Genomic DNA, 25,168 nt, shown 5'->3' with positions numbered 1-25,168 from the left:
AAAGCCCACAAAATCCTTTCCTGAATGCATAAAGTGCTAAATCGTTGTGCATGTTTTTGTCCTGAGAGCATGCAAGTCCATTATGTATGAGCGCACCGTACTTAATAGTAAAAGACAGCGGGGCTTGTTAAAAATATTCTCAAGCCACTCAAAAGTAAGTCATCCCTTACAATCTTCTCTCCATCTCGCCTTCATTATGCAAATTCTCTCGAGGAGGCTGAAAAATAACAGGTTAGATAAGGATATATTTCAGCAATCTCAATCCACCTCTCTGCTCCTGCTCTTGCTCCATCTACAGTATGGATTCTTATGAAGTGACTGACAGATAAAAGGGCCAAGAACACACCTTTTCTGCTGTGATTTACAACATACAGCTCTCACAGGCATGTTGATTTCAAACCGGTCGCTCTAAGCTGTGTAAGAACGCCATGTATGATGTTCGCCCTCAATGTCTGCCTTATGGAATCATTTTGATCGAGGTGAGCGCTCTTTTGTCACAACAACTCGTATTATTCTAACCCCTGCAAGACGATCATAATGTTCACTGCATAAAAACGAGGGAGAGGACAGATATATCAGTTTTCTTAAAGCTCCGTATACCATACAAGCACAAATGGAGGGTGAGAGTGATGGCCACCCTCTACACCTGGCCACCTACTTTCAACATGCAAAAAAGATAAAACAAAGACCTTGTCAGTTATTAAACATGAATTAAATTGTCTAGTGAAAGACAAAGGCTAGGGCTCCCTGTGCCCCCTTTAATTCTCGTAATGTGAAAGAAATTGCAACTAAGTGGAACAAATGGAAACTAATGGAAACCGGGCATGTTGAAGATTAGATTAAATGCCATCACTTCCCGATGTCAGGATAATTTTCTTAGATAGATAGACAGACAGACAGATGGACAGAGACTCTGTTTTTTACTTTGCAAGATAAATTATAATCACTACTGACATAATGAGTCACTTTTCATAGGGTACATACATACATTTCCTCATTTCCTTCCTAATAGCAATAAAATCGTCCTGGAAAACAATGTTCATGTAGTTACAAATAGGCTGAAACAATACAGCAAGGGTCTTTGCGATATACTAATGTTAAGTGAGCAGGAACAGGCGTTTCTGAAATGACATCAGGCGGACTGATTTCTATCACTATTATAAAGTTATAGGGTCCAGAAATTAAATGATAATCTGACCACAACCCGCCCAAGGAGCTTGCAACAGTTGCCATTTTAGAAGTATTTATGTATGCTGCTCTCCTCCATTAGTACTGCATCAGCCGCTTCAGACACATCTTGCTTGAACATCACACAGTGAAACAAAATCAATATTTGGTACCACAAAACACAAATGCGACTCAAACGAGTGATCTTTATACCTTCTAATGGGGCAAAGAGGGAATAATTAGAAGTTAGGAGACAAGTTGCTCAGGGGCAGAGAAACACTGCAGCTTTGGTAGAGCAAGCATGAGGTAAAATGTGGATTTTGTTTTCATTAAAACACATTTTTACAAACCTGCTGTAATATATTGTTTGTTCAGTCTTTTCATTCTAGTTCCATATCCATCATTTTGTTTACGTAATACTAAGTTAATGTTTGAAAAAACACTTTGTAAGAAAGTATGTGTAGTCTTTTCCTGCACTTCCTGCATCTTTTTTAATTCTTATAATAATAATTATATTAATGCTGATGATTATTCTTGCTGTGAGATTTTTCATAAATAGCACACACAGCTTGACAAAACTTCTCACAGTGTCTTACATAATGTGTTTTGAACATACGGCGTCATTGCTGGAGATTCACCCCAGAGTGCACTACCAGACGAGCTGGAAAAGAACAGAACTTCACTGTGCATAAAATATAGCAAAACAACAGAGGGTGGCATTTCTATCACCAGAGTACTATCACTTTTCAATACAGGTGCTTGAATTTTTTTCAAAAAGTCATTTTATGAAACACTTCATGAAATGAATTTGTCCTAAAGATACAGCATCAAGAGTGCTGGTGGCAGAGTACTGACAACAACATCTGTCACTTTGAAGAGCCTGCGCTATACCCACAGCCAAAAAACAGAAGTTTAAAGGACACACTGTCTTAGACACAAAACAGACAGAGCAAATGAAAAGATAATCTAGATGTTTGAGAAAACACAACCTTAAAAATTTGAAGCATATAAATGAACTGTAATTGGGTAGTCGGTTTTGGGGCGTTGCTTGCAAGATATCTCTGCTGCAACGATTGCATTAACGTTCTTTCAAATATGCAAAACAGGCCCTCTATTACCTACAACCGTTATATAATGGGAGACAACAGTGAAGAATTAATGAACCTAGCTCAGTCCCAGCAGTCATTTGAAACTACAGTGTGTGAAGTCAAAGTCAAGTCAAGGACAGAGCTGCATGGGGAGTCCTCAAAGACACTGGGAGTCCAGGGCTACAGCAGGACAGGTTTATAGCTGCAAGGTAATTCCTCTGCTTTTCCATTTCCCTAGCCAGCCAATAAGACCCAGATTCTGCAAACTCAAGCTGTTTCTCAATTTTCCACATCTCTCTCTCTCCTCCTCTCTCTCTCTCTCTCTCTCTTTCTCTCTCTCTCTATTTCTCTCGCTTCAGTTCTTTCCAACTCCTATCCCTTTCCCTCTCTCTCTCTCCTTCTCCCTCTCTCGTTCTTGCTTCAGTTCTTTCCCAGTCCTATCCCTCTCTCTCTCTCTCTCTCTCTCCAGCTTAGTAACATCTCTCACAAATCTCCAACTCGTGTTGTTGAAAATTGACTCTATTTTCTCTCACTTTCTTTTATGCCCTTTCATTTCTGCTCCCTACCTATTAAAGCCTCCGTCCACTTCTTTCCTCACTTACCTCACTTCCATTCTCTCACCTTTCTTCCTCCTTCAATTCAAACCCCACCCCCCTACATACACACACACTCTCTCTCTCTCTCTCTCTCTCCCTCTTGCTGAGTGGGCAGTCTGTGCCTGTTGGGTCTCTGGTGTCTGGCATAAAGAGATGCTTCCAACACTCTCCAAGTAGCTACATCTCCTGGAGCCTTTCCCGCTGGCTCTGGCAGGTGTTCAACATCCTGGGAGACCTAAGTGTGTGAGTGTGAGTGTGTATGTGTATGTGTGTGTATCCTACACTGTGCCTCGTGTTTGTGTGCATATGGAAAGTAATTCACGTGGATATAACTGAAATAATGTTGCTGTGTGATCAAATACACATTTAAGGTACAAAATGTAATATTTTTCAGCCTGAAAATTACCATAACAATGCAGCCATATGTTTTCGTTGCATATTAAAATTTCTCTTGATGATGTTTCTGGTGTTGTTTATATGCACTTTCCAATGTGCAAGTCCTCATGAGTGTTCATCCAGCTCACACCTGTGCTACTTCACTGTCTCCTCTAATGTTGCTGTTTTCTAGTTTAGTTGTTTTTAGCTGCTAATTTTATTGCTTTGTCCGTCTTTTGTATTGTATCATTATTATTATTGTTTTTTTCATTACCCACAAAGAAGCCTGTGCCTTTCGCCAGGCTGTTATTGTACATAAAAATGTGTTCATAAATGACATTAAGATTGGTTACATAAAGGTTCAGTGAATAAAATAACATGAATATCTGTAGGGCTTTTAAAAAAAAAAAGGGTTGTTGATCAGGACTCCATGGTAAGTGCCGAGATTTCTGAGTTTGAAAATGCTGTCTGGCTGTGCCACCCTCAAGCTAAAAAAACAAAACAAAAACAAATGATGACTTATTTGAAAATGTGACAAAACTTTAGGTTACTTGCGTAACCCCGGTTCTCTAAGTAGCATGAGTGAGTGTCTCACATTGGGAACGCCCTCGGCGTGACCTCATCAGAAGCTCCTATAGCACTCTGCCAGCCAGGATTGGCTGGGACTGAAGCGTCAGTGACAAGAGGGACAGAGACCCTCCTCCTATAAGAGGTCTTGTCACTGCGCTGTTGGTCATTCAAAAAACGAGCACCTCTTCCTCGCTACGAGAGAGCAAGGAGGGTGGTCTGGTGAGACACTCACTCATGCTACTTAGAGAACCGGGGTTACGCAAGTAACCTAAAGTTCTCTTTCATAGCATTCGTTTCGTGTCTCACATTGGGAAAATACTGACTCCCGGATTGCTGTGCAGATGTTACCAAGGGACCAAATGTCCACACAACCAATTAAACCTATGTGGATGCAATCACACTAAGCACCGAATGGGCTAATTGGGGGGCTGTAACGTCGAGCCTATAGAACCTGGTGAAGGTGTGCGGGGAAGCCCAACTCGCCGCCGCACAGATCTCCTCAATAGAGATCCCCCTGAAAAGAGCCCACGAGGTGGTAAGACCTCTAGTGGAATGTGCACGTAGTCCCTCCGGTGGCTGTAGACCCCTGGAGTTATAGGCCAAGGCGATAGCCCCTACAATCCAGCATGAGAGCCGCTGCTTTGAGACTGGCTTTCCCAGACTGTTCTTGGCCCATGATACAAAAAGCTGGTCACTCTTCCTGCAGCCCCCAGTCCTATCCAAGTAGATACGTAAGGCTCGGACTGGGCACAACATATGCAACCGCTGATGTTCCTCTGAGAAGAAAGGTGGTGGATAGAAGGACACCAAGTCAATAGGAGAACATGCCCCTAACACCTTAGGTGTAAAGGCGGGGTTAGGACGCAAAGTCACCTTTTCCCCCCCTGAAGAGAACTTCGTACACGCCTGGTGTACTGAAAGAGCATGGATCTCCCCCACCCGTTTGGCCGAGGCGAGAGCCAGCAGCAAAACCGTCTTAAGAGTCACCATTTTTAAGTCTATCCGATCCATTGGTTCAAAAGGTGAAACTGAAAGGGCATCCAACACAGTGGGAAGGTCCCACGATGGAGCCAAGGATTTAGATACCGGAAGCCTGCGACGTGCTCCCTTCATGAAGCGGCAAATCAAGGGATGCTGTCCCACAGTTTTGCCCTCAAAACCAATATGGCATGCCGAGATGGCCGCCAAATACACCTTAATGGTAGAAAAAGCCTTTCTCTTCTCTACCATGTCCTGCAGAAAAGCCAAAATCAGGGCTACAGAACACTGAAAGGGAACCTCTTGTAAGTTTGAGCACCATTTTTCAAAAACTGCCCACTTATTCCCATAGACTGACCTCGTAGAGGGAGCCCTAGCGCTCTGGATGGTCTCAATCACATTCTGAGGGAGACCCACAGACCTTAAGTTAAACCACTCACGGGCCAGGCCCACAGAGCCAGCCTCTCTGGGTGAGGATGAAATATCTGTCCGTGCGCCTGTGTCAACAGGTCTCTGCGTATCGGCAGAGGCCACGGCTCTCTGTAAAGGAGCCGAGTTATCTCTGCCAGCCAGTGCTTCGACGGCCAGTAAGGAGCTATAAGAATCATCGACAGGCCTTCTTTCTGTACCCTGGCTAGAGTCGGAGATATCAATGCTATGGGGGGAAATGCATACAGCAGGACGTGAGGCCACTGATGAGCAAATGCATCCACCCCCAAGGGTGCATTCTGATCGTGAAGGGAGAAGAACAGGGGACACTGAGAGTTCTCCCCTGTTGCAAAGAGGTCTACTGATGGCTGCCCGTACCGCTCCCAGACCAGATTCACCACACTCGGATGCAGTCTCCATTCTGCATAAAGGGGGTTTCCCCTGGACAGAAGATCTGCTCCATGGTTCAGAACCCCAGGCACATGAGTGGCTTTCAGGGACAGAAAATGATTGCTGCTCCAGACAATCAGTCTGTGTGCCAGTGTGTGTAATTGAAGGGACCTCAGGCCCCCCTGTCTGTTGATATAAGCCACTACTGTGGTGTTGTCTGTTCGAACTAACACATGCTGTCCCGTCAGAAAAGGTAGGAAATGTTTCAGCGACAGGTAGACCGCTAACAGTTCCAGATAATTTATGTGGAACGAGAGCATGTGGGGCTCCCAGGTCCCATTCACAGCTCTCCCTTCGCACACGCCCCCCCAGCCGACTAAGGAGGCGTCTGTTGTGATTACTTTCCTGCACAGAACAACTCCCATAGGCACTCCCTGTGTTAGGAAACCCCTCTTCCTCCATGGGATTAGGGCTGCTGTGCAATCCACCGAAACCCTCACTCTGTGAGATCCCTGACGGCGTGGGTCTAATCGGTGAGAAGCCACCCAACGCTGTATTCCCTTCATGTATAACCGTCCCATCGGAACCACCACCAAGGCTGAAGCCATCAACCCCAGCAGCCTGTGGCAGAGTCTGAAGGACACAAACTTTCCCCTTTGAAACAGGTCTAAACAGTCCCTGAGGGCCTGCAACCTCTCTCCAGTCAGCTTCACTCTGGCCTGAGCTGAGTCTATAAAAAGACCTATGAAGGAGATGGTCTGACAAGGGAGAAGAACACTCTTTTCTAGATTTATTCTGAAACCTAGATTCCCCAAGTGTTCTGTGAGCAACCTCGTGTGGTCTGCTGCCTCCTGGTGGGAGGATGCCGCAATGAGCCAGTCGTCTATATATGTCGCTATTCTGACGCCCTGCCTCCTGAGCGGTGTAACTGCCGCTTCCGTGCATTTTACAAACACTCTTGGGCTTAATGAGAGGCCGAAGGGGAGCACTAAGTATTCGTAACTGGTCCCCTGAAAGGCAAATCTGAGATACTTTCTGTGTGGCGGATATATTGGGATGTGGAAATAAGCGTCCTTGAGGTCGATTGATGTGAACCAATCCCCTGCGCGCAGGAAACGCAGTAGAGACGCATGTGTTAGCATTCGAAATTTGTATTTCCTGAGGTGCTTGTTTAGATCTCTGAGATCTAAAATCGCCCGAATGCCGTTTCCCCCCTTCTTTTTGACCAGAAAATATCTGGAATAATATCCGTTCTTGCTGTCTGAGGGGGGGACAATTTTTATCGCTCCCTTCTCTAACAGAGAGGAAATCTCCTCCCGTAGAAAATGAGCGGCTTCCCCCACAGCTTGTGACTGAATTACACCCCTGAACGGCGGGGGCTTTGCAGCGAACTGCAGTCTGTATCCCCTGCTTAGTGTTTTTAACACCCACTCTGATGCTGTGCATTTCGACCAGCTCTCCAGTCTCAGTGACAGAGGACTGACAGGCCAATCGATACATGGAGTGAGGGCGCCCTCTTTTGGTAGAGGAGTGCAGCACTGCCTGTTGGCTACTGCGCGTGCGCGTGACGTCACAGCCACGGGGGACATGACGTTTACACGACACACCTGGTTCATTCCCGAGAGAGGTGTTAATCCCTCTGGGAAGTAGGAAACCAAATTGTTTTGCAACATTTTGTTTTTGTTTTTCATTGCACTTAGCTGTGTCCTTGGCAATTTGCCTGGATGCAACAGCGGTGAGAACTTTATTGTTTTTGTGTAATAAAGAGAAGTGCTTATGAGACATTCCACGGTGCCGCTGGGGCAAACCGTTTGCTGAACAATGTCTCTGCTTCTCTCCAGGGGGCGCTGGAACGGGTCGAATATCCCGCTGTCCATGCGCCGAACACGACCCAGCTGTGTGAACCTGCTCGTTAACGAGAACGATGGGGTGAGCGGAGCCAGAGTGGGGGGCAGTGCCATCACGCTCACCTCGTCCAGGAAGGTTGTTAGGCCGACCGCTTTTTCGCCCTCACCCTGTGGGTGGAGGTGGGGGGTGGTTGGTCAGTCCGAGTCGCTTCCTGAGGAGAAGACTTCTTAAGCCACGGGCCCCTCGAAGCAGAAGCCCTCGGAGGAGGCTGGGATGCTGCTTGAGTTCTGGCCAACGTGGGAATCCTGAACGAGGGCGGGGCTCGTGTCGCCGCCCGGGCAAAAGATTGGCGTTGGGCCGGAGGGGGGGCTGCTGGAGCCTTACGTGGAAGGCACAACTTCAGCGCCTCGTCTCCCTTCTTTTTCTCCTCACACCTCTCCTGCATAGACGTAACCGCCGTACCGAAGAGGCCCTGAGGCGTTATGGGGGTGTCGAGGAGGTCTTCCTTGTCCTTGGTCGATAAGGTAGTGAGGTTCAACCACCGAGCCCGCTCTTGCAGGACCATAAGCCCCATGGCTCTGCCCTGAGCCTGGATTGCCACCTTGTGTAAATGGAGACAGTGGTCGGTGATAGCACACACTTCGTCCCATAACACCCCATTCGGTGGAGCCGACATTCCCTCCTCCAGCTCGGCTTGATATGCCATAAGGAGGGTGCTGGCATTGAGAGCCCGGACTGACAAAGCAGCCGCCCTGTAAGCCTTTTCAGTCAGACTGGACTGGAAACGGTCCGCTTTGGATGGAAGCGCGCCCGCGCCCGGCGAAGCCAGGGATGTCTTCGGGTGGAGATGCGCAGCCACCACCTGTTCCACCGGTGGGATGTTGCGGAGGCCGTTGTTTTCCATGCCCTCACAATCCAGGATGGAGCTGCCCGCCACAGGGTGTTTCTCCCTATATGGCTTGCTGCGCCAAGAGAAAGACAGCTCCTCCAGTAACTCCGGGAGAACCGGCAGGAGTTGTTTTCCCGTCCTCCTCATTTTGGGAAGCCTCTTCCCATCAAAGAGAGACCGCGTCCCCTCAACTTGGACCTCAGGCCATTGAATTTGCAGCTTTTCGGCTGCGCGTTTGCACACCTCGAGCAAGTCCAGGTCCTGACCTGAAGAAGAAGACTGGTCCCCGCTAGCCGCAGCCTCCGTTGGGAGTTTGGGTTTTTCAACCCGGTGCGACCATGACAAGGAAGTGTCGTCGTCTTCCTCGTCGTCGGACATGAGGAGTTCCAACCCACCCACCGAGCCGCAGTCCTCCTGCTCAGTCAGGTAATCGAGTGGACCCGCTGTGCCGGAAAACACCGGGTGCAGTGGGTCGAGGAGATCGGGCTGATCCCCCCAGCTCGTTACGGCTTGGGCGGCGGAGGCTATCGCCTCAGAGAGCTGCATGGGCTCCTGGGTCGTAGCCGAGGGTGCCAGGACTGGATCGTTGCCCGACAAATTAGACAAACGAGTCAGCCGACGGCGAAGCGCCTTGAGGGTTAGCTTGCTACAGTGAGAGCAATCCTCCGACTCAAAGGCGGCTTGAGCGTGTTTCAGCCCCAGACACATGGCGCACGACAGGTGAGTGTCTCCGATTGAGATAGTATTCCCGCAGGGACACACTCGCGCCGATGTCTTTTCCTCTGCTGAAGCCTTAGCATCGGTCATGATGGCCAGTGGGACAATCAAGCAGGGAAGTTAGCTATACTGACTGGGAGTTTTGCGACTTCCAGGTGGTATGTATAGGGAGTATTGCTACTCGAAGAAGAGCTAACATTAACTAGCAAGCCCACGGTAGGGTGTTAAGTATTTCTACTAGATGTGGTATTTCTACCGTGAAGTGTTGCCACTTTATTAGGCTAGCTGGTTGTGTATTGCTACTGACAGTTAGCGCTAACTTGGATTGGTATTTCTACCGGGAAGTGTTGCCACTTAGCTAGCCAACTGTTCGGAGTATTGCTACTCGGACAGTTAGCCGTAGCTCTCGAGCAGCTGTGCGGACCGACAGCAAAGCGTCCGGTGACCGAGGTTTCGCTCGCGTCAGTGGACAGTTGAGCTTTGTTTCGGGACGCAAGTACTCGAGAGAGAGTGAATGAACTTCTGCTCGTAGCGAGAAGAGGTTTTTGAATGACCAACAGCGCAGTGACAAGACCTCTTATAGGAGGAGGGTCTCTGTCCCTCTTGTCACTGACGCTTCAGTCCCAGCCAATCCTGGCTGGCAGAGTGCTATAGGAGCTTCTGATGAGGTCACGCCGAGGGCGTTCCCAATGTGAGACACGAAACGAATGCTATGAAAGAGAACTGTGTATTATTTATGTTAGTTAGAGGCCACTGTTATCTCTGCTGCTGCCTGCCAATGTAGTTGCAAATCCTCGGTCACTGATAGAGATAAATAAAGTCATATTTTACCTAATGCCCCTTGTTTACGTATGATTATGCACTTACAGCTTCACAATTGCCTGTGATACTGCAGGAGAGCAAACAGCCTTGGCCTCAACATTTTACAAGATCCTCTCCCTAACCCTACTGACTCCCTCTCTAATAATCCTGAGGCATGCTTTCCATAAACACCTCTAGTGTCATACTCATGCACACACGCTCACTCACACACACACACACACACACACACACACACACACACACACACACACACACACACACACACACACACACACACACACACACACACACAAACAGACAGAGCAGTCTCTTCCAACCACACAACCAACGGGGACTGCAACATTTCTAAGTGGAGGAAATCACAGCAATTCAAAAGATCAAAGAAGAAAATAAGAACTCTTATTCTAAGCCTCAACAGATGGAGAAGGAGGACAGAATAAACAATGAAGAATAAAAGCAAATTGAAGGAAGATTGCCTATAATATGTGCTAGTGTTTAAAAAAAGAAGTTATTTGACAAACTCTGTCTCTCAGTTAATGTTTTGTTTCTTTTTATTGTGCAAAAAAAAGTAATTGATGTTTTGCCATTTCAACCCATCGCATTATTAAGTTTCCTTGTGGATTTGTTTCCACCATATGCAAAGAGTCCCTTCTTCATCATCAGGACTGGAAATTAAAGTCAAAATGTAAATACAGAAATAGACATACAAACTGAGGTGGCAAAAAAGCAGACTTTACATATGTGCAACGATATACATTATACAAACAGGCTCAAATTGCAATAATAGAAAAAAAACAAAACAAAAACAAAAACAAACCAAAAAAAAAAAACTCTTTGTCTTAATATATCTGCCGGTCTGCCAGGATTTCAAATGACAGACAAACCACACACCCCCCAACCCAACTTGATCTAAACTGACTTCATTTTTCATTCACATTATGTGTTTGATATTTGGTGTTGTGTATGTTGATAATGCTTGTGCGTGCACAAGGGCATATGCATCTTTACATGCCAAAATGCAGATCCATCATTCTGGTCAGTGCCACGGCAAACTTGAATTCAGTTTTTGTCAAGCCACCTGGCTGAAAATGACTTCATAACACACTCTAAAGGTAAGACAGACAGGTCCGGTCAGACAGGTTTGTAAATCAAGTCCAAAAAGTCCTACGTTGTGGTAGAAAGAACGTATTTCTAGTTTTATGCATCCAGAAATTTGGAGTTTGTGGGTTTCCACCTCTTCCACTGATATAATTCCCCAGGGAAAGACTGAAGGAGAAAAATGAGTGGTCAGCAAAATATGGAGCTGGCGAAGGCAATATTTAATCAAACTATTAAAGAAACTTGTACAAATCATTGGGATGATGAACAAGTTGCACTTGCCTGTTTAAATTCAGATGGACAACTTAAGAGACTAATGAGAGGGTGGTGCGTGGTGCGTCTTATTAGCTCCCCACTTTCACCACAGTAATTGGGGACCTTCTTCTAGGCTTTCTACTTTGTGGGAATAAGGTTAGATAACACACCGGTATTGAGAAACGTCTGATATCTGACTGTATGATTTGAATTTGCCTTTTGATTCGCCTGGCAACGTAGTGACAGCTTTATAAGAAAAAAACTGATGAAAGCATCTGCAATCGCACCTAGGAAAAGCCCCTATATCATCTGCTACGTTATATTCTATACGCAGAAAACCTATAGCTTGTCAGTTGCTGTACTTGCAGCTGAGCTAGAATACACTTCCTTCCACTCCTTAAATTTGGCTCTTCACTAATGCAAATGGCTTCTACACTTGTCTGTCAGGAGCCCCATTAGGGCACTTTCATGGAACTTTGGCTTATCGACTGTGAAACTTTTTGTCAGAGTTTCTATCTCTAATAATGTGCATCAGAGCTATTGTCGTTTTCCACAACTTGGGAAAGGAACTTTTCACTAACCCGCTCACGCAGTGGGTCTTAAGATATAGCAGAATAAAGATAACTGTATGACTTTCCTCAGTGGTATCAGCAGAGGATATTTTAAGTAATGACACATTACTCTCTTAAGCAGCTATGAAATACACCAGGACTGGTTGTGATTAACTACAAGATCAGACTGCATTTAGTGACTTAATGTCAAACTCTGAGTCATGATTAAAGTCTTGTTGATGGACTGACAGCCCATAGATAGTTTGTTAAGACTGAGAACCGACAGCCTTAATTTAAAAAAAAAAAAAAAAAAAAAAAAAAAAAAAATGTATTTACCTAAACTTTGATAGCTGACAATACATTTGTATCAGTTGACAGTGAACAAATAACCATATTCATCATCAAACCTTCCTTTGAACTCCTATTTCTCACTTGAGCGCACAGAAATAAGGATTAATTAAATTCTTTTAATTACATGAAAGATTAGCAAGATTAGCATGCTCAGATATCTCATGTAAGGGCCTCGGGGCAAGCCACCCGCCCCCCTCACCTCCATCACCCTTGCCTGAACATCACACATCTGCTCCATCGCACAACCAGTGTCTGCCCCGTCAGATAGGTACTAAAAAGGTCTCAATAATCAGAGAAAATATAGACTTTAAATATATAGAAATAGGGCCGGGACTGATACAGGATCAGAGCTTCACAACAATAAACTCACAAGCTGAAATATTTTTACCAACCACGTTAGAAAAAAGAAAAACATGAGGATAAACATGCAAGCTGCAACCAAAACTGTCTAGGCCTAAACACAGCACAGACGGAGGTGATAACAAAGCAAGGACACATTTCAAACTGTGCAGCTTGCGCAGGGTGTGTTGAGGGACAGCTCCTCCAGGGCAGGCACTGCGCTCAGTGGTAAACCGGCTACGATGACGGGTTTGAATGAGAAATTAACACACACATCAAGCTGCATCCACTCAATGCCTGTGTTGTCATCATCATGCACAATGACCCACGTTGCCCATCATCACTCCCTTTATGCTTCTTTTGGTTGGTCTGTATCATCTGCAGGGCGACTGGTACGTCTTTCTCAATAAGGCTACCCTCGGCCTGCTCCCATCCTACTTGATCTCTTGCAATTCGCCGAAAAGTAACCGCAACTATAGGCTACGTTCACAAAACTTTTACTCAAATTACCTTAGGTAGCCTACGAACTGAGGTGGGTAAGAGAGCTTTTAGGTTCTGTGCCCCTTTTAACTGAATATGCTCCAAAATAAACCGAAACCTAAGGACCTTGTTACTCTGCGTGAAGTTATAGCCCTTAAAATGGAATTAAAAGCACCTATTCAAGGAATCAGAAAGTTCTATTCACAGGTGTTCACGTTTTTCTTAAAGTTTGTGACATGGCTGACTGCCATACTCTACAGCTGTTTTAAACTATTTTTTTCATGTTTTGTCTGTATTGTTTGCTGGTAAACATGATATGGCTCATTATGGTTAAAATGTGAGGTGAGATTAACTGGATGGAAAAAAACAAATCTTTTCTGAAAAGATTTCAGTGGACGGTTGTTATCAAATCATCTCCATTCACAATTAATATAACACAGCTAAATAGTGGCTATAGACATATATCAGTATAGAGAACTTGTGTGTCAATATGAAATAAATAAATGAACTCTGACATGATAGGCTGAGGTCATGTGGGCTAACAGTCTCTACAGATATGGTTCAAGCCCCCATATCAATAAGACTACTGGGCTCCTGGACATCTATAGAGACTGAGCCTCTGGCCCTTTATCTACACAATTGCATCACCTACCATGTTATTTTCCATCTCAAGTTCATTACATATTCAAATAATGAATATTAGTATTTTATACATGTACTAAGCATCACAGTCGGCTAGGAGGCTGAGTTAAGGTGGGAGGACCTCCAGTAGTAATCTCTCAGACTACTACATTGGGTCCCTGCATGTTTCTGAGTATTAGAGGGGAACGTATAACACTTGGCAGTTCTCATATTATCACTGAAGTGGGTATTATTTCCTCTGAGTAATATGAGTTATTTGGGTCTTGGCTGAATTTTTAGAGGAGGCACGCAACAATCTAATATTGTATCTCACATAAAAAAAAAAAAAAAAAAAAAACATTTTCTTACACTTTTTTTCTGTTACAACAATTCCATATATTCTGACAGCTGATTCATTGCTAAATTGTATCCACTGTTGTGATAAACATGGTAAGGAAAATTGCTTCAAAAATTGCTAAAAGGCATGCTAAATAGTAGCTTTATTATGAACTTGATAAGAACACACACACACACACACACTTCCTCATGAAAGAGACAGACCAAAATGTCTCTGAACGCATCCCAAATCATTACCACCATCACATCACATCATGCCATGCCTGGACAAGCACTCCTCCCTCCTGCCTCTCTTGTTGTCCCTCTGTCTCCTTCTCGTTTCTGTTTTATATCGATCTGACAGTTATCAAATTGCGTGTCAGTTGGCAATGCGGGCGCCCTCTTCAACCCGCCTGTGAAACATGACTTGTTGACAAACAGGTTGTCTCCCAGTGAGCACTGTGCCGACGTCAGGCCCTGACAGCCTGTTCAGCCTGACATCCGCCTGTTTCCTGACTGTAATCAAATTAGTGTCTCCAGAAATCAATCTCATAACCTTGGTCAAATACTAAATCAACACAATAGCTGGCTCCACTGGTAAATTTTTGCATCTGAAAACTGGCATGAGAAAGAGTGAAAACATGCACTCTTGAAGTGAATATTGACTTTCACAGAGAAATCTAATGCACAAGTGGTTGACTCATATGTAAAGCTATTTAGCTGGCGAAGGATGAGTTTGCTGGGTTTGGCCTTTTCCTAGCATAGATTTTCATAAAGGCAGTACTGTCATAATCCTCTGGAAATGGCAGGGGATGCTTGTTTGAAGATGCAAGTACATGTATTTTTAAAATGGTCCTCCTTGGCATTTTTCACTGTATTGCTCAGAGAGCAATGATAGAAGTGTGGCCATGACAACACAGGAGCAGCTGCTTGCTATCCACCGAAGACTCATTAAAAATTAAAAGGGGAGAAAATAATAAAATAAAGCAAGGCTGTGGAGGGCATAAATATATAAACAAATGAATATATGAGGGTCAGTCTCACAGGAGACCACTCTTCTACATTTTCTCACTTCAGGTGAGTGCAAGGCAAAACAAGATGGCTAAATCCAGCGTGCAAGTGCCTGTGAGGTCAATCCATCGATCTCTCTTTTTCTCACTCCTTCCCTCCTGGGAGCTTGTGCTGCTGTGTAACAATGACTGAAATACAGAGGGCTAATTAGAACGGACTTGAAGCAACATGTGACAGCCTTACTATTGTATATATATGTGTGTGTGTGTGTGTGTGTGTGTGTGTGCTTGCAGGTACATGGTTTCAAACAGGCCTAGAGTGTCTGAGACCTGATCAGACAACCCTGACAAATCACACTGCAAAGCATAAAGACAACTTATTCTCTTTGACTCCACTGTTTCTCTCGTCTGTGGAGAATCATCAGCTTATTGCTTACACTGCAAGCCTGTGTTCCTATTAAGCTCCTGCTTTCGTCTCACTGAGGTTGGCCATTGTCGTAACTAATTTGTAATAATACCTTTACATGTCCTGTTGGATGTTGCTGACATTGTGAAAGAAAATGCTGGAGGATAATGGAAGAATGCACATAACAGGTATGTATAATTACATGTTAAATTATTTGCAGTCATGTAAAAAGTGGCGAAAAAATGTTATCTTAAGATGTGTGTGTGTGTGTGTGTGTGTGTGTGTGTGTGTGTGTGTGTGTGTGTGTGTGTGTGTGTGTGTGTGTGTGTGTGTGTGTGTGTGTTTGAAATGATGTGCAAGGTAGCTGGGACCATCACAAAAACGCTTCTCCGAGTTAAGTACAAATATTTTCAACTGAAAAGCTGCCGGCCTAAGGGAACAGCTAGTAAAGTCAAAGGGTCATAAACTCATTGCATCCATTTGGGTTTTATCCAGAGGGTATTAAACAAAAGAAATGATCCGTTGAGAAGAAAAAAGCAGCTGATTCTGTATATGCAAAGGTATGAAAAGCCAGCTAAAGTCATAACTTCCACCAAGGTGAATGTAAATAGCCCGTGAAAAGAATTCCTGTGGGACGAGGTATTTCGCTAATTTGATGAATGGCTTTAATAATCAGGGAAGCCCCAAGGGAATAGTGGATGAAACAACAAGAGGCTCATGTAATGAAGAGATCCATGGCAGCTATTTATCTTTATCTTAAAAAGTTCCATTCCTGCATGTATATAGCTTACTAGTGAGAGTTACATCTGTGTACCAAATACAGCAACACCATTGGGCCTTACAGAGCTTTCTATTAGCTGAAACAAAAACAAGTCTCAAATGCTCTTCAATACACTACTGTAACTATATGTTATTATTCAGTAACCATATACAGTAAGTCTTATTTTTCTGACTGCAATTTCATCATTACCACCAAGATATTCAGACAATGTTGTCTTGTTATGCCTGAACAGTTTTAAATCCTACTATCATCATGTCTTACCAAGCTAGGGGATTTCTGCACACCACAGTTACCATTGTCAACAACTTATAAACAATGTGGGGGAAAAAAAAAACATAACAGAACTGATAAACAAAAATATGTACTCTGGGAATTCACCGACAAGTCAATAATGCTCTAGTTGGTTCAGAGTCAGCGGAGAGGCGACTCGACAGGAGTCTCCTTGGGGAAATAATCGCTTGCTGCGAGACCTTCAGGCTCCCTTCAAGGTGGAAGGTAAAATAATGAAATAAGAATGGAGCTGGTAATCAAGCGAGCAGCTGTCTGCCTGTTGCAGCTAATACTGCAGGCCTCCAGAGTGAATTTTTCATAGCCCTTGGGACACAAGACTCAGAGGCTATTTCCGCCTTTCCTCTCAGCGTGTCGCAATACAATCTAGCAAGTTGGTGTTGACACTGCATACTGGAGCTCGGAGCCACTGAGGAGACTACCTCACTGTACTCCATCTGGACTCCCCGAGGATGAAAGATAACATTAGGCTCCTTCCAAGTACGTTGCCCTTGAGAGCCTTTTTGTGATGGTGTGTATGCTTTCATGAACCGGGACAGATGAGTGTGAGAATGGCTTTGCTTCGCTGATGGATGAAGGCACTTAAAGCATTTTGCTCGGCAAGACGTGTCCATTCTCCACATGCAGTGATCCATGTTCAACTGAATTAGAAGTTGAATAAAATTTGAATAAGGATTCAATCTCCTGTAAAGAAATTTGAATAAACGGCAAAATATAATGTATTTCAATTCAAGTGAGTCAGCCTAACTTCAAGCTAAGGTTGGTCTGGTGATACTGTATGACAGACTCACATCCCAGGAGACTTTATACAACCAGCACTTCATCACACATCAAAGAAAGTATAAAAACTTACTGTACATTCTCCATCCACTGGATTATAAAATCACTGCCAGAATAAGTATTTGCACATCAAACTATCCATTTTGTTGCTGTCCTGACCGCCTCAGCCAGAGGTTATCCTGTTTAAGCTCTCTCTGTCCATGGTGTGTACTGCATGCAAAGAGATAAGGGCCCACACAAAGCTAAATTCCCCTGGCTCACCGCTAAGTGTCACATTCTGTGGACCTACACGTATCCCTCCCTGCCTTTTCTGGTGCCTAGGATTTCAATTCCCTAAGACCTTTCTCCAGTGATCAAAGCCATGGTGTGTCTCTTTTGGATTCTTTTTTTTTTTTCCTCTGGTATTCCAGTGCAATTTTAGAGTGCTGATCTTTTTGTTGCTGTTTTCATACAGCAGTGAGAACAGGATAAGCACCTTGCTCCCTCATATGAGAGCTTTGTTGCTATTTACAACTGAATAAACCTCAAATCAAAGTATCTGTTTTAAAAGACTGTACTTAATCAACACTGAGTGACTTTAAATGACATAGTATGATCCAAATTTTGACATGCCCTGGGATGATACAGCTTGACTTGCTCTCCACAATATTTTTATTTCTGTTGTGTCGATCTTTATAATGTTGGTGTTATCAACATAAAATTGTTGCCACAAAAGGTTCTTAGAAACAGACTGACTCAGTAATCTGTATCAGCTGTAGGTCATGACAAGTATGACTACTTCACCAGAAACATTAACCTACATGCTGCTTCCACAGAGGAAGCACTTGTCCTTTCAAGTTTCAGCATGTTAAAATCTACTAATATGTCCTGTATCCTCTCATGGTGTAACAGTTCACAGTGCATCATTTCTCCCAGTCTTGTCATTCTCCTGCTCTCTCCTACCGAGCCTCCACCGGTGCCCTCCACTGTGACAGCATGAATGTACAATCTGCTGCCCCCCCGCGCGCACAGTCAGAGCTCCATTAAATTGAAAGCCAATGCAAACTGCCTGGGCTGGCCGTCCTCATTAAGGGGACACCAAGCAGAGGACTGGCAGAGGATCCCAGACACTTTGGAAGCCTAATGAATTGGTACACGCCCCCACACTGTGAAAGTGGTATACGCGCGGATAACAGGATGAACACTGCCAAAGAGCCGTAGCATTGTTCTGGCTTGTACTGGAAACGAAGGGTGAGGAATTGATGATAAAACATGTGGCATCATCGTTTTGTCTCATTGTGCCTCCAAGGACACAATCTCACAAGCCCACACATGCACAGACAATACTCACTCTGAGTCGCTCCTCCTCACATCTTCACTGGCTGTGTGAAAGCTACCTTGTGAGAGCTGAGACCCTGTGAGCTCGACAGGTGAGAGGCATCCTCACATCCATGTGGCCCACAGTGAGGTGAAGGTGCTGTTCTCCCTAACCTGGTCTCTTTGTCTTCACACAATAACACTTATTTTTGCATCTAACCTCACAAGTGTTCAATGTACACATCAGCTGGACAGGGAACAGGGGTGCAGGGGCCAACTGGGCTCCAGCCAAATGCACTTATCTAAAACAAATGAGTCAGGGCTGAATCTAACAAGCGCTCTCCGAAACGCTGCATCTAGCCTCTCTGTTCTACATGAAGGCACAGCTCCCCTCTGCCTGGGCAATTTATCAACTCACCAGTGTCTAGCCCGATAAAAAAAACTCCCCTGGGGATTACTTAACCTCAAAGGATACCGCTGCTCTCATTTCTGGAGCTAGAGTCACTGTCTTCCAAAAGTGAAAACAAAAGGCTTTTTTTTTAGATGAGGATTGTCCTCTGCATCTGGATTTAAAAATCTCAACAGTCCTGTTTCCAGATGAGTTTTCATTCTTGTTAGACTCCATGCCCCGAGGCATCCTCCTTTATGGCTTGTGTGATACGTGGACTGGGAAAGAGAACACAGTGGTTGAAGCCAATTTAATTAACTCCCTTTGGGAGTAATGCACGCTGATTGATTTTCTAACCTGCCTGAGACAGTCAATCAATTTGGAACCACTATATAGCACACTCGTTTATAGTGACTGAGCTAAAGTTAACTTGCTAAGCAGCGAATGCTCAAAGGACACATGGTGAGACATAGTGATGGGAAGTGGTTATCTCACATAATTTAAAGAAATATCAGTAAATCTATGTTTGTAGCTACTATAAAATGGTGAAATTGCTGGGTTGTGTTATTATGTAAAACTGCAGTTTTGTGGGGAAAAAAAAGCTATGCCATAAAACCCATTAGTAGGTTTATGATGATCTGAGATAGAGGATTTAATCTTGAAATATAGGAAAGTGTCTCATTCCAAAGTGAGGTATCCAACATCTGAAAAAAGTTGACACTGTGTAAAAGTTAATATATCTCTCTATTGAATAGTTATTATTTCAGCAGTTGTTTTAACACCATTACCCTTACCATGCTTTTTAAAAATTGGCTGCGGCAAAATATCTCTTGCTAAAGAGAGTTTGGAAAGACCAATTTATTCTACAATAAAGGTGACTGTTCAAGCAATTTATTTCCACATCCATAAAGAACCATAATTAAATAATTGCAGCTGTCAACCCAAAGTCCCTGAATAACATTCCCATTACATCAGAGTCTAAGATCACAAACTAACCTTTACTAATGTGTAAATTGGTCTGAATTCACCAAGCATTTCCATTGTATACCCCTTCATTTACTGTACAAGGACAGGCCCGGACTGTACATCGGGAGAACCGGGAGATTTCCCGAAGCGCCGGCCTGTCACTGGCCTGATGGCCTGCGCGTGTTTTTTTTTTTTTTTTTTTTAGACAGGTCGCCGGCCAGGCCAATCAGCTTTTTTTTTTTTTTTTTTTTAAGTCAGAGAGACAGGCCAGGCCAATCAGAGGCCACCAACCTGTGAAGAGATCAAGGCGTGATTGGTTTGTTTTGATTAACACCCGCCCCAACACTCCCAGTCCGTTGTAAACAGGCAGCATGTTGAGGAGGGGGTGTCGTAACTCGCGTGTGCACCCCCCCCCCCCCCCCCCCCCCCCCCCCCCCCCGCTCTGGCCTGACACCTGACTGACATGTGGCCTGAAAAAGTGTCCCAGTCCGGCCCTGTACAAGGACATTTACTCCCAGTCAACATTCAACTTGTTGAGCCCACGCGTCTCTGTCTACAAACACCAAGACCTTTCTCTCTCAGTTTCACTGCTCTCAGTCAGCTGCTTCCTGCTCTTTGTGTTTGGGAGAAGTAATGCAGATGCCAGGCAGATATATCAGAGACAGACTCTTTGAGTCTCTAAAAGCTGAATGTATATTATTTCACATTTATATAAAGCACGACAGTAAAATGTAGCTCAGGAATAGGAGCACTAATTTTTGTTGCATTTTCTGCCTTTAACTTGACACTGATACACTGAGAATATTATTTTTTTTTCGCCAGTTTCATTCAAAATTTTACAAAAATTATAATGGAACAATTATGCAGTTGCAGTATGCAGCAGGTATCGGTTTTGAGTGTCGCTGAGTGGCTAACCAAAAGAAGAAGCTTGATATATTGACAAACGGATATCCCACCAAACACCATCCACCCCCCATGCCCACATTTTACCATAACCAAGTGAGCCAGTGGTGTTTTTTATTTGTTTAAATTAGCAGGACCCGTGTATGAATATTGTCACAGCAGGGTAAAGCTGCTAACAGGGCTTCCTCCTTCAACTCCTCATGAAAGACCTAGAGCAGCACAGATCCCTGTGGACGGACGAATGAGGGGATGAATCTCTAATCTCTATCATGAAATTTGATCTGATGATGTAATGGTGGGCAAGTGTGTTAATATTTGATTGATAGATTTTTTTTTTTTTTTTATGGTATTATCTATCTAATTTTGTAACACATTATTGTCTCAGTAGTCACATAAAACTACTTGACTACCGGGCCACTCTCATCCTAGCTGTAATTTGTCTCATCTAAGGCATATAAGCAAGTATTATTGTTTTTTTATTTATATTTTTCCCAAGCTGGCTTTCATCTATTTTGTGACTTAATCAGCCTTTATTCCCTCTTATCAGCACAATGTAATGAGTTTAATGTCCACTGAGTATTTATATTTGTTACTCTGGAGTGGTAGCCTTGTGACTGGTGAAGATATGACTTTAAAGCTGGAGGTCTGAGTCCCTGCACCAGGTGCAAAGACCTGGGCATGGAAAGTAAATGAGTAGTCGATGTGTAACTCCTTCAGCTAGGGCTAGCGAAGCCACAATGCCGCTGAGCAAAGCATGTGACCTCTAGGTGCTCCAGTGGAGATGCTCAGCGACTGATGCCATAAGCCTGGGTAACCTAAAGGTGTGGATTTGTATAAGTGTATGCAGGCCTTGGGCATGCTTCCTCAGCTGACTTTGCCTGGCTAAGATAAGGTTAGAAAAAAAAAAAAAAAAAAAAAGATTCACTTTTAAATTGTCTTGGGTGGGTGCCAAGAAAGCCAGGACAGAATCTGGTCAGAGCACTCTGCCTTCAGTGTGGCATGGTAATTAAACTCTTACAGGCAGGACACCAGACTGGACCTCTAACCACACATTTTCTCCTTTTTATTCTGTGACCCTGCTGTACCTGTTGGTCATAACCATAAAAATCATTAATATGCTTAGGGGGAGAGTTATACTGACATTATGATGGCCTACTCTATTGTGGTATTTTTTAACCGCCTTACTATTCCTATTGTGATTTTTGCATAGTTTCCTTATAAAATTTATCATAGGATCAATACAGCTGTTTTTCACAGGCTATTATAGCATTTTAGTCATTTGAAACAACTGAAATATTGCAGTGTTTATGAGTCACTGGTCAGCTTAAGTGATAATAATAATAATAATAATAATAATAACAACATCAATGATGATGATATGATGATAAAATATAAATACTAAATAAAATAGCATGTAGCTTATTTATATTAAAATGGATGGATCAAACTGACTGATTTCAGTGCAGGGTATATTGCAGCGATAATGAATTTGTGGTGTAGCCTTAAACTCCGCAAGGTCTATCATATGAATTACACACAATAAGTTATTAAAATGATCCCGCAGCTTCATCCGCCTGTTTGTTTAAGTGACCACATGGGCGCCACTTGGACTTGAAGATGGAGTTGACAGGTGGGGTATCCACCTGCTGAGGTGGGCTATCTATAACATTAGACAAACAAACAAGCAAACAAACAAAAAACACCCTAAAACATAATCTGAATCATCATGGCTCCAGACAACCCCACCCAGTCACTCCTATTCTAGAGTATCATAACATTATGGGATACTTCTTTAAAGCATGCTGCCCACACAACACAGACAAAAAAAAAAAAAAAAAAAAAAAACAGCAACTTACCATTTCCAGAGATGAGGTTGTCTACCTCGGCGTGTCCGACCGTCTTGAAAGCGGTGTTAAGTTGAATATAAAGTCCCGCGTAATGTAAAATCCCTATTACCACTCCAAACGCTCCCATTGCTTCAGCTGGTAATTTCGAGTGTTATATGAAAATGTCACATTAGGTGGAGAGCATCGATAAATATTTCCACCCGTGCTGGCTCGTCTCTTGGTCTCCGACAAATAGAGCAGGCGCTCTGTGTCATATAAAGCAGGTGCTGGAGGCAGCCTGCTGGTTCAAGCGCCACTGGCTCTACTGCTCTGCTCTGCAAGAGAGATGCGCCAGCAGAGGCGGACGGAGAGGGAGCTTGGAGACAGGTGCAGCGGCTTGCATCGAGAGTCAATTAGGCGGAGGGATCTGGCAATAACGATGCCTGCGTTGGTTCAACTTTAATTTTTACTCCCGTCATTAGATGTGTGATATGAAGCTCAGTTGAGATGGAAATGAATGGCTCTCTGGAGATAAGTTAGGATAATGTTTTCCCTGAATGGAGTGAAATTGTTTTCTCACGTTTTCACTGCTGTAATCTGATGTCTTTCGCACTTGTTACACTGTTAAATTTCCCATATAAGGCACTGTAATATTAGGCTTAGCTGAAAATGTACGATTCCTCCTTTGCCCTATTTTTCTATTACAGAATGGAAAGTGGAGATATCCAGCTGTGTAGAGGCTCCCTACTGCAGCTAGTTCCACTAAACATCAGTCTGAGCAAGCTGGGAGGCTCACATTTCGCCTCAGGAAAAATCTACTGTACTAGCTCCACACTGCTGTCTACCATCATAATTAAGCAAGACCATAACGGAATCATTAACCCAGGTCTGGCTGTCCCAGATGTTTGCTCACATGTGCATTGACTCTTCTGGGACCTCCCATTGGTATGCAGAGAGTTTGCAGCATCCTAATGGGAATGGAGATGGAAATAATGTCCTTGAATTTTAATGGTCATCACAGGGAAGGCTGGCCTCCTATTTGTGGTGTGGTTGAATATGCGAGTAGAGTATTAATAAAACACGACACAGGTGTTGTTCATCATACCCAAGGGCCTCGCCTGGGGGTGACGCCACAGTGCTGCAAAATCCCAGCCTCGTCACGTCAACATCTCTGGAATGCAGCCCAACTCTTTGAGCTTTACAGTTAGGCAGCTGTAGTTCTTCTTGGACTGCGTATTTTGTCTAAGTTTGCCTTCACTTGCAACAAGGGCATTACTGATCTGAGCTTGCGGTGTAGTCACCCTTTCAAGGTTTAGCCATCCAGGACTGATGCTGCAAACATGGACTGGTCTGAGTGAAAAGACAAGTGACCTCAGCCCATGCTCTTTGTTTCATACAACAGCCAAAATATTTTCAAGGTGACTGCAGGAATCAGTTTTTGCATTGAGGTGACATGACAAGGGACTATTTTCTGTTGCATCTGTGAGTTTTCTGTAGATTAATACATAAATAAGCAAAAATGTGCAAAAGATCATACATGATGCCCCCTGTCTGTATGCCTCACCTTAGTATCTTTAAGGTGATCACTCACAATGATATAAATCCTGTTGCATATAAACACATATTTTGACTGTCAGTGGAGTTATCTGTTTATATAATAATAATACCCTATGCCAAAATTAACTCCAACATCCTGACAGACCATCCACACCTAACAAGGCAGTTTTGCTCTTTTCTTTTGCTAATAGGTAAGCAAGTGAAAATGTGTGGTAAGTAAATTATAATACAAAAAAGCCCCACTGTGCACTGTATCTCAGTTTTTTCAAAAAAGGTGTAATCTACCCGCATTTAATATGCTCTCTGCGTATTCATTTGCTTTTGCTTGAGCATGTAATTAATTAGTATCAAAGGAAAGAGCATCATTTATCATAGTGACTTTGATCCATCTGTGCAGGAGGTTCACATTTGGAGTTGAGCGCATGCATTTCAGATTTTCTGGGGGAAAAAAAAGGTCAATGTTTGTTTAAATATATGAACAGATTACGGTTATTATGACCCTCCTTGTTCATAGTAGATGCATTGCAGTCACGTGGAGATACCAAGTGGGGACCGTAAAATCAATTTGTTTGCTCGAGCTTGAATGAGGTATTGAAATTCAAAGCACCTGTTTTCTTCTGTTGATGTCAGCAAGACTGCAGTGTGATCTGTTTGAGGTTTAAACATTTGGGATATCGGAAGCTAAAAGGCTGCTCCCCCAACTCACAGAAACACAAACACACAGCAGCATTTGAAGAGTTTAAAAATCAATTCTCAGCTTGAGAACCTGTTAACCTTAGAGGTCTTTGAGAAACTTGACCATTTTGACTGTGCTGCAGGTCCAAAAGAGGCTCATATAGCCATTTATTTTTCCTCTTGGCTGGTGTTGCTGTCTGCTCTCTTCCTAGAGGTGTCAGCCCCGGGCTCAAGCCGGGGGAACTGAGGGTGAAATTGAAGCTGATGTATGCAGACACAAGGCCCTGAAAAGGACGCAACACCTGCCTGGTAGCTCTGAGCTCAGCACCTCCCCAACGCTAACTGCTTCAGACAGCCCCATCCAGAGATGAGGTGTATGTGTGTGTGTGTAT

At 43.8% G+C, this 25,168-nt stretch overlaps 1 protein-coding gene across 1 annotated transcript in view; it reads right to left on the bottom strand.

Annotated features, from left to right (window-relative positions):
* Positions 1 to 22,831, bottom strand: part of vstm2lb (V-set and transmembrane domain containing 2 like b) — a 30,119-nt gene extending 7,288 nt beyond the window's left edge. Inside the window, exon 1 of the mRNA XM_030052101.1 lies at positions 22,575 to 22,831. Within this exon, the coding sequence (XP_029907961.1) occupies positions 22,575 to 22,692 (118 nt within the window). The 5' untranslated portion in view covers positions 22,693 to 22,831. The remainder of the gene's footprint in view (positions 1 to 22,574) is intronic.
* Between the last annotated feature and the right edge of the window lie 2,337 nt (positions 22,832 to 25,168).

The sequence above is a fragment of the Myripristis murdjan genome, chromosome 5, assembly GCF_902150065.1.
Source record: "Myripristis murdjan chromosome 5, fMyrMur1.1, whole genome shotgun sequence".
Lineage (NCBI taxonomy): Eukaryota > Metazoa > Chordata > Actinopteri > Holocentriformes > Holocentridae > Myripristis > Myripristis murdjan.
The sequence above is the reverse complement of the archived record's forward strand: the minus strand, read 5'-3'. Positions and strand labels throughout refer to the sequence as shown.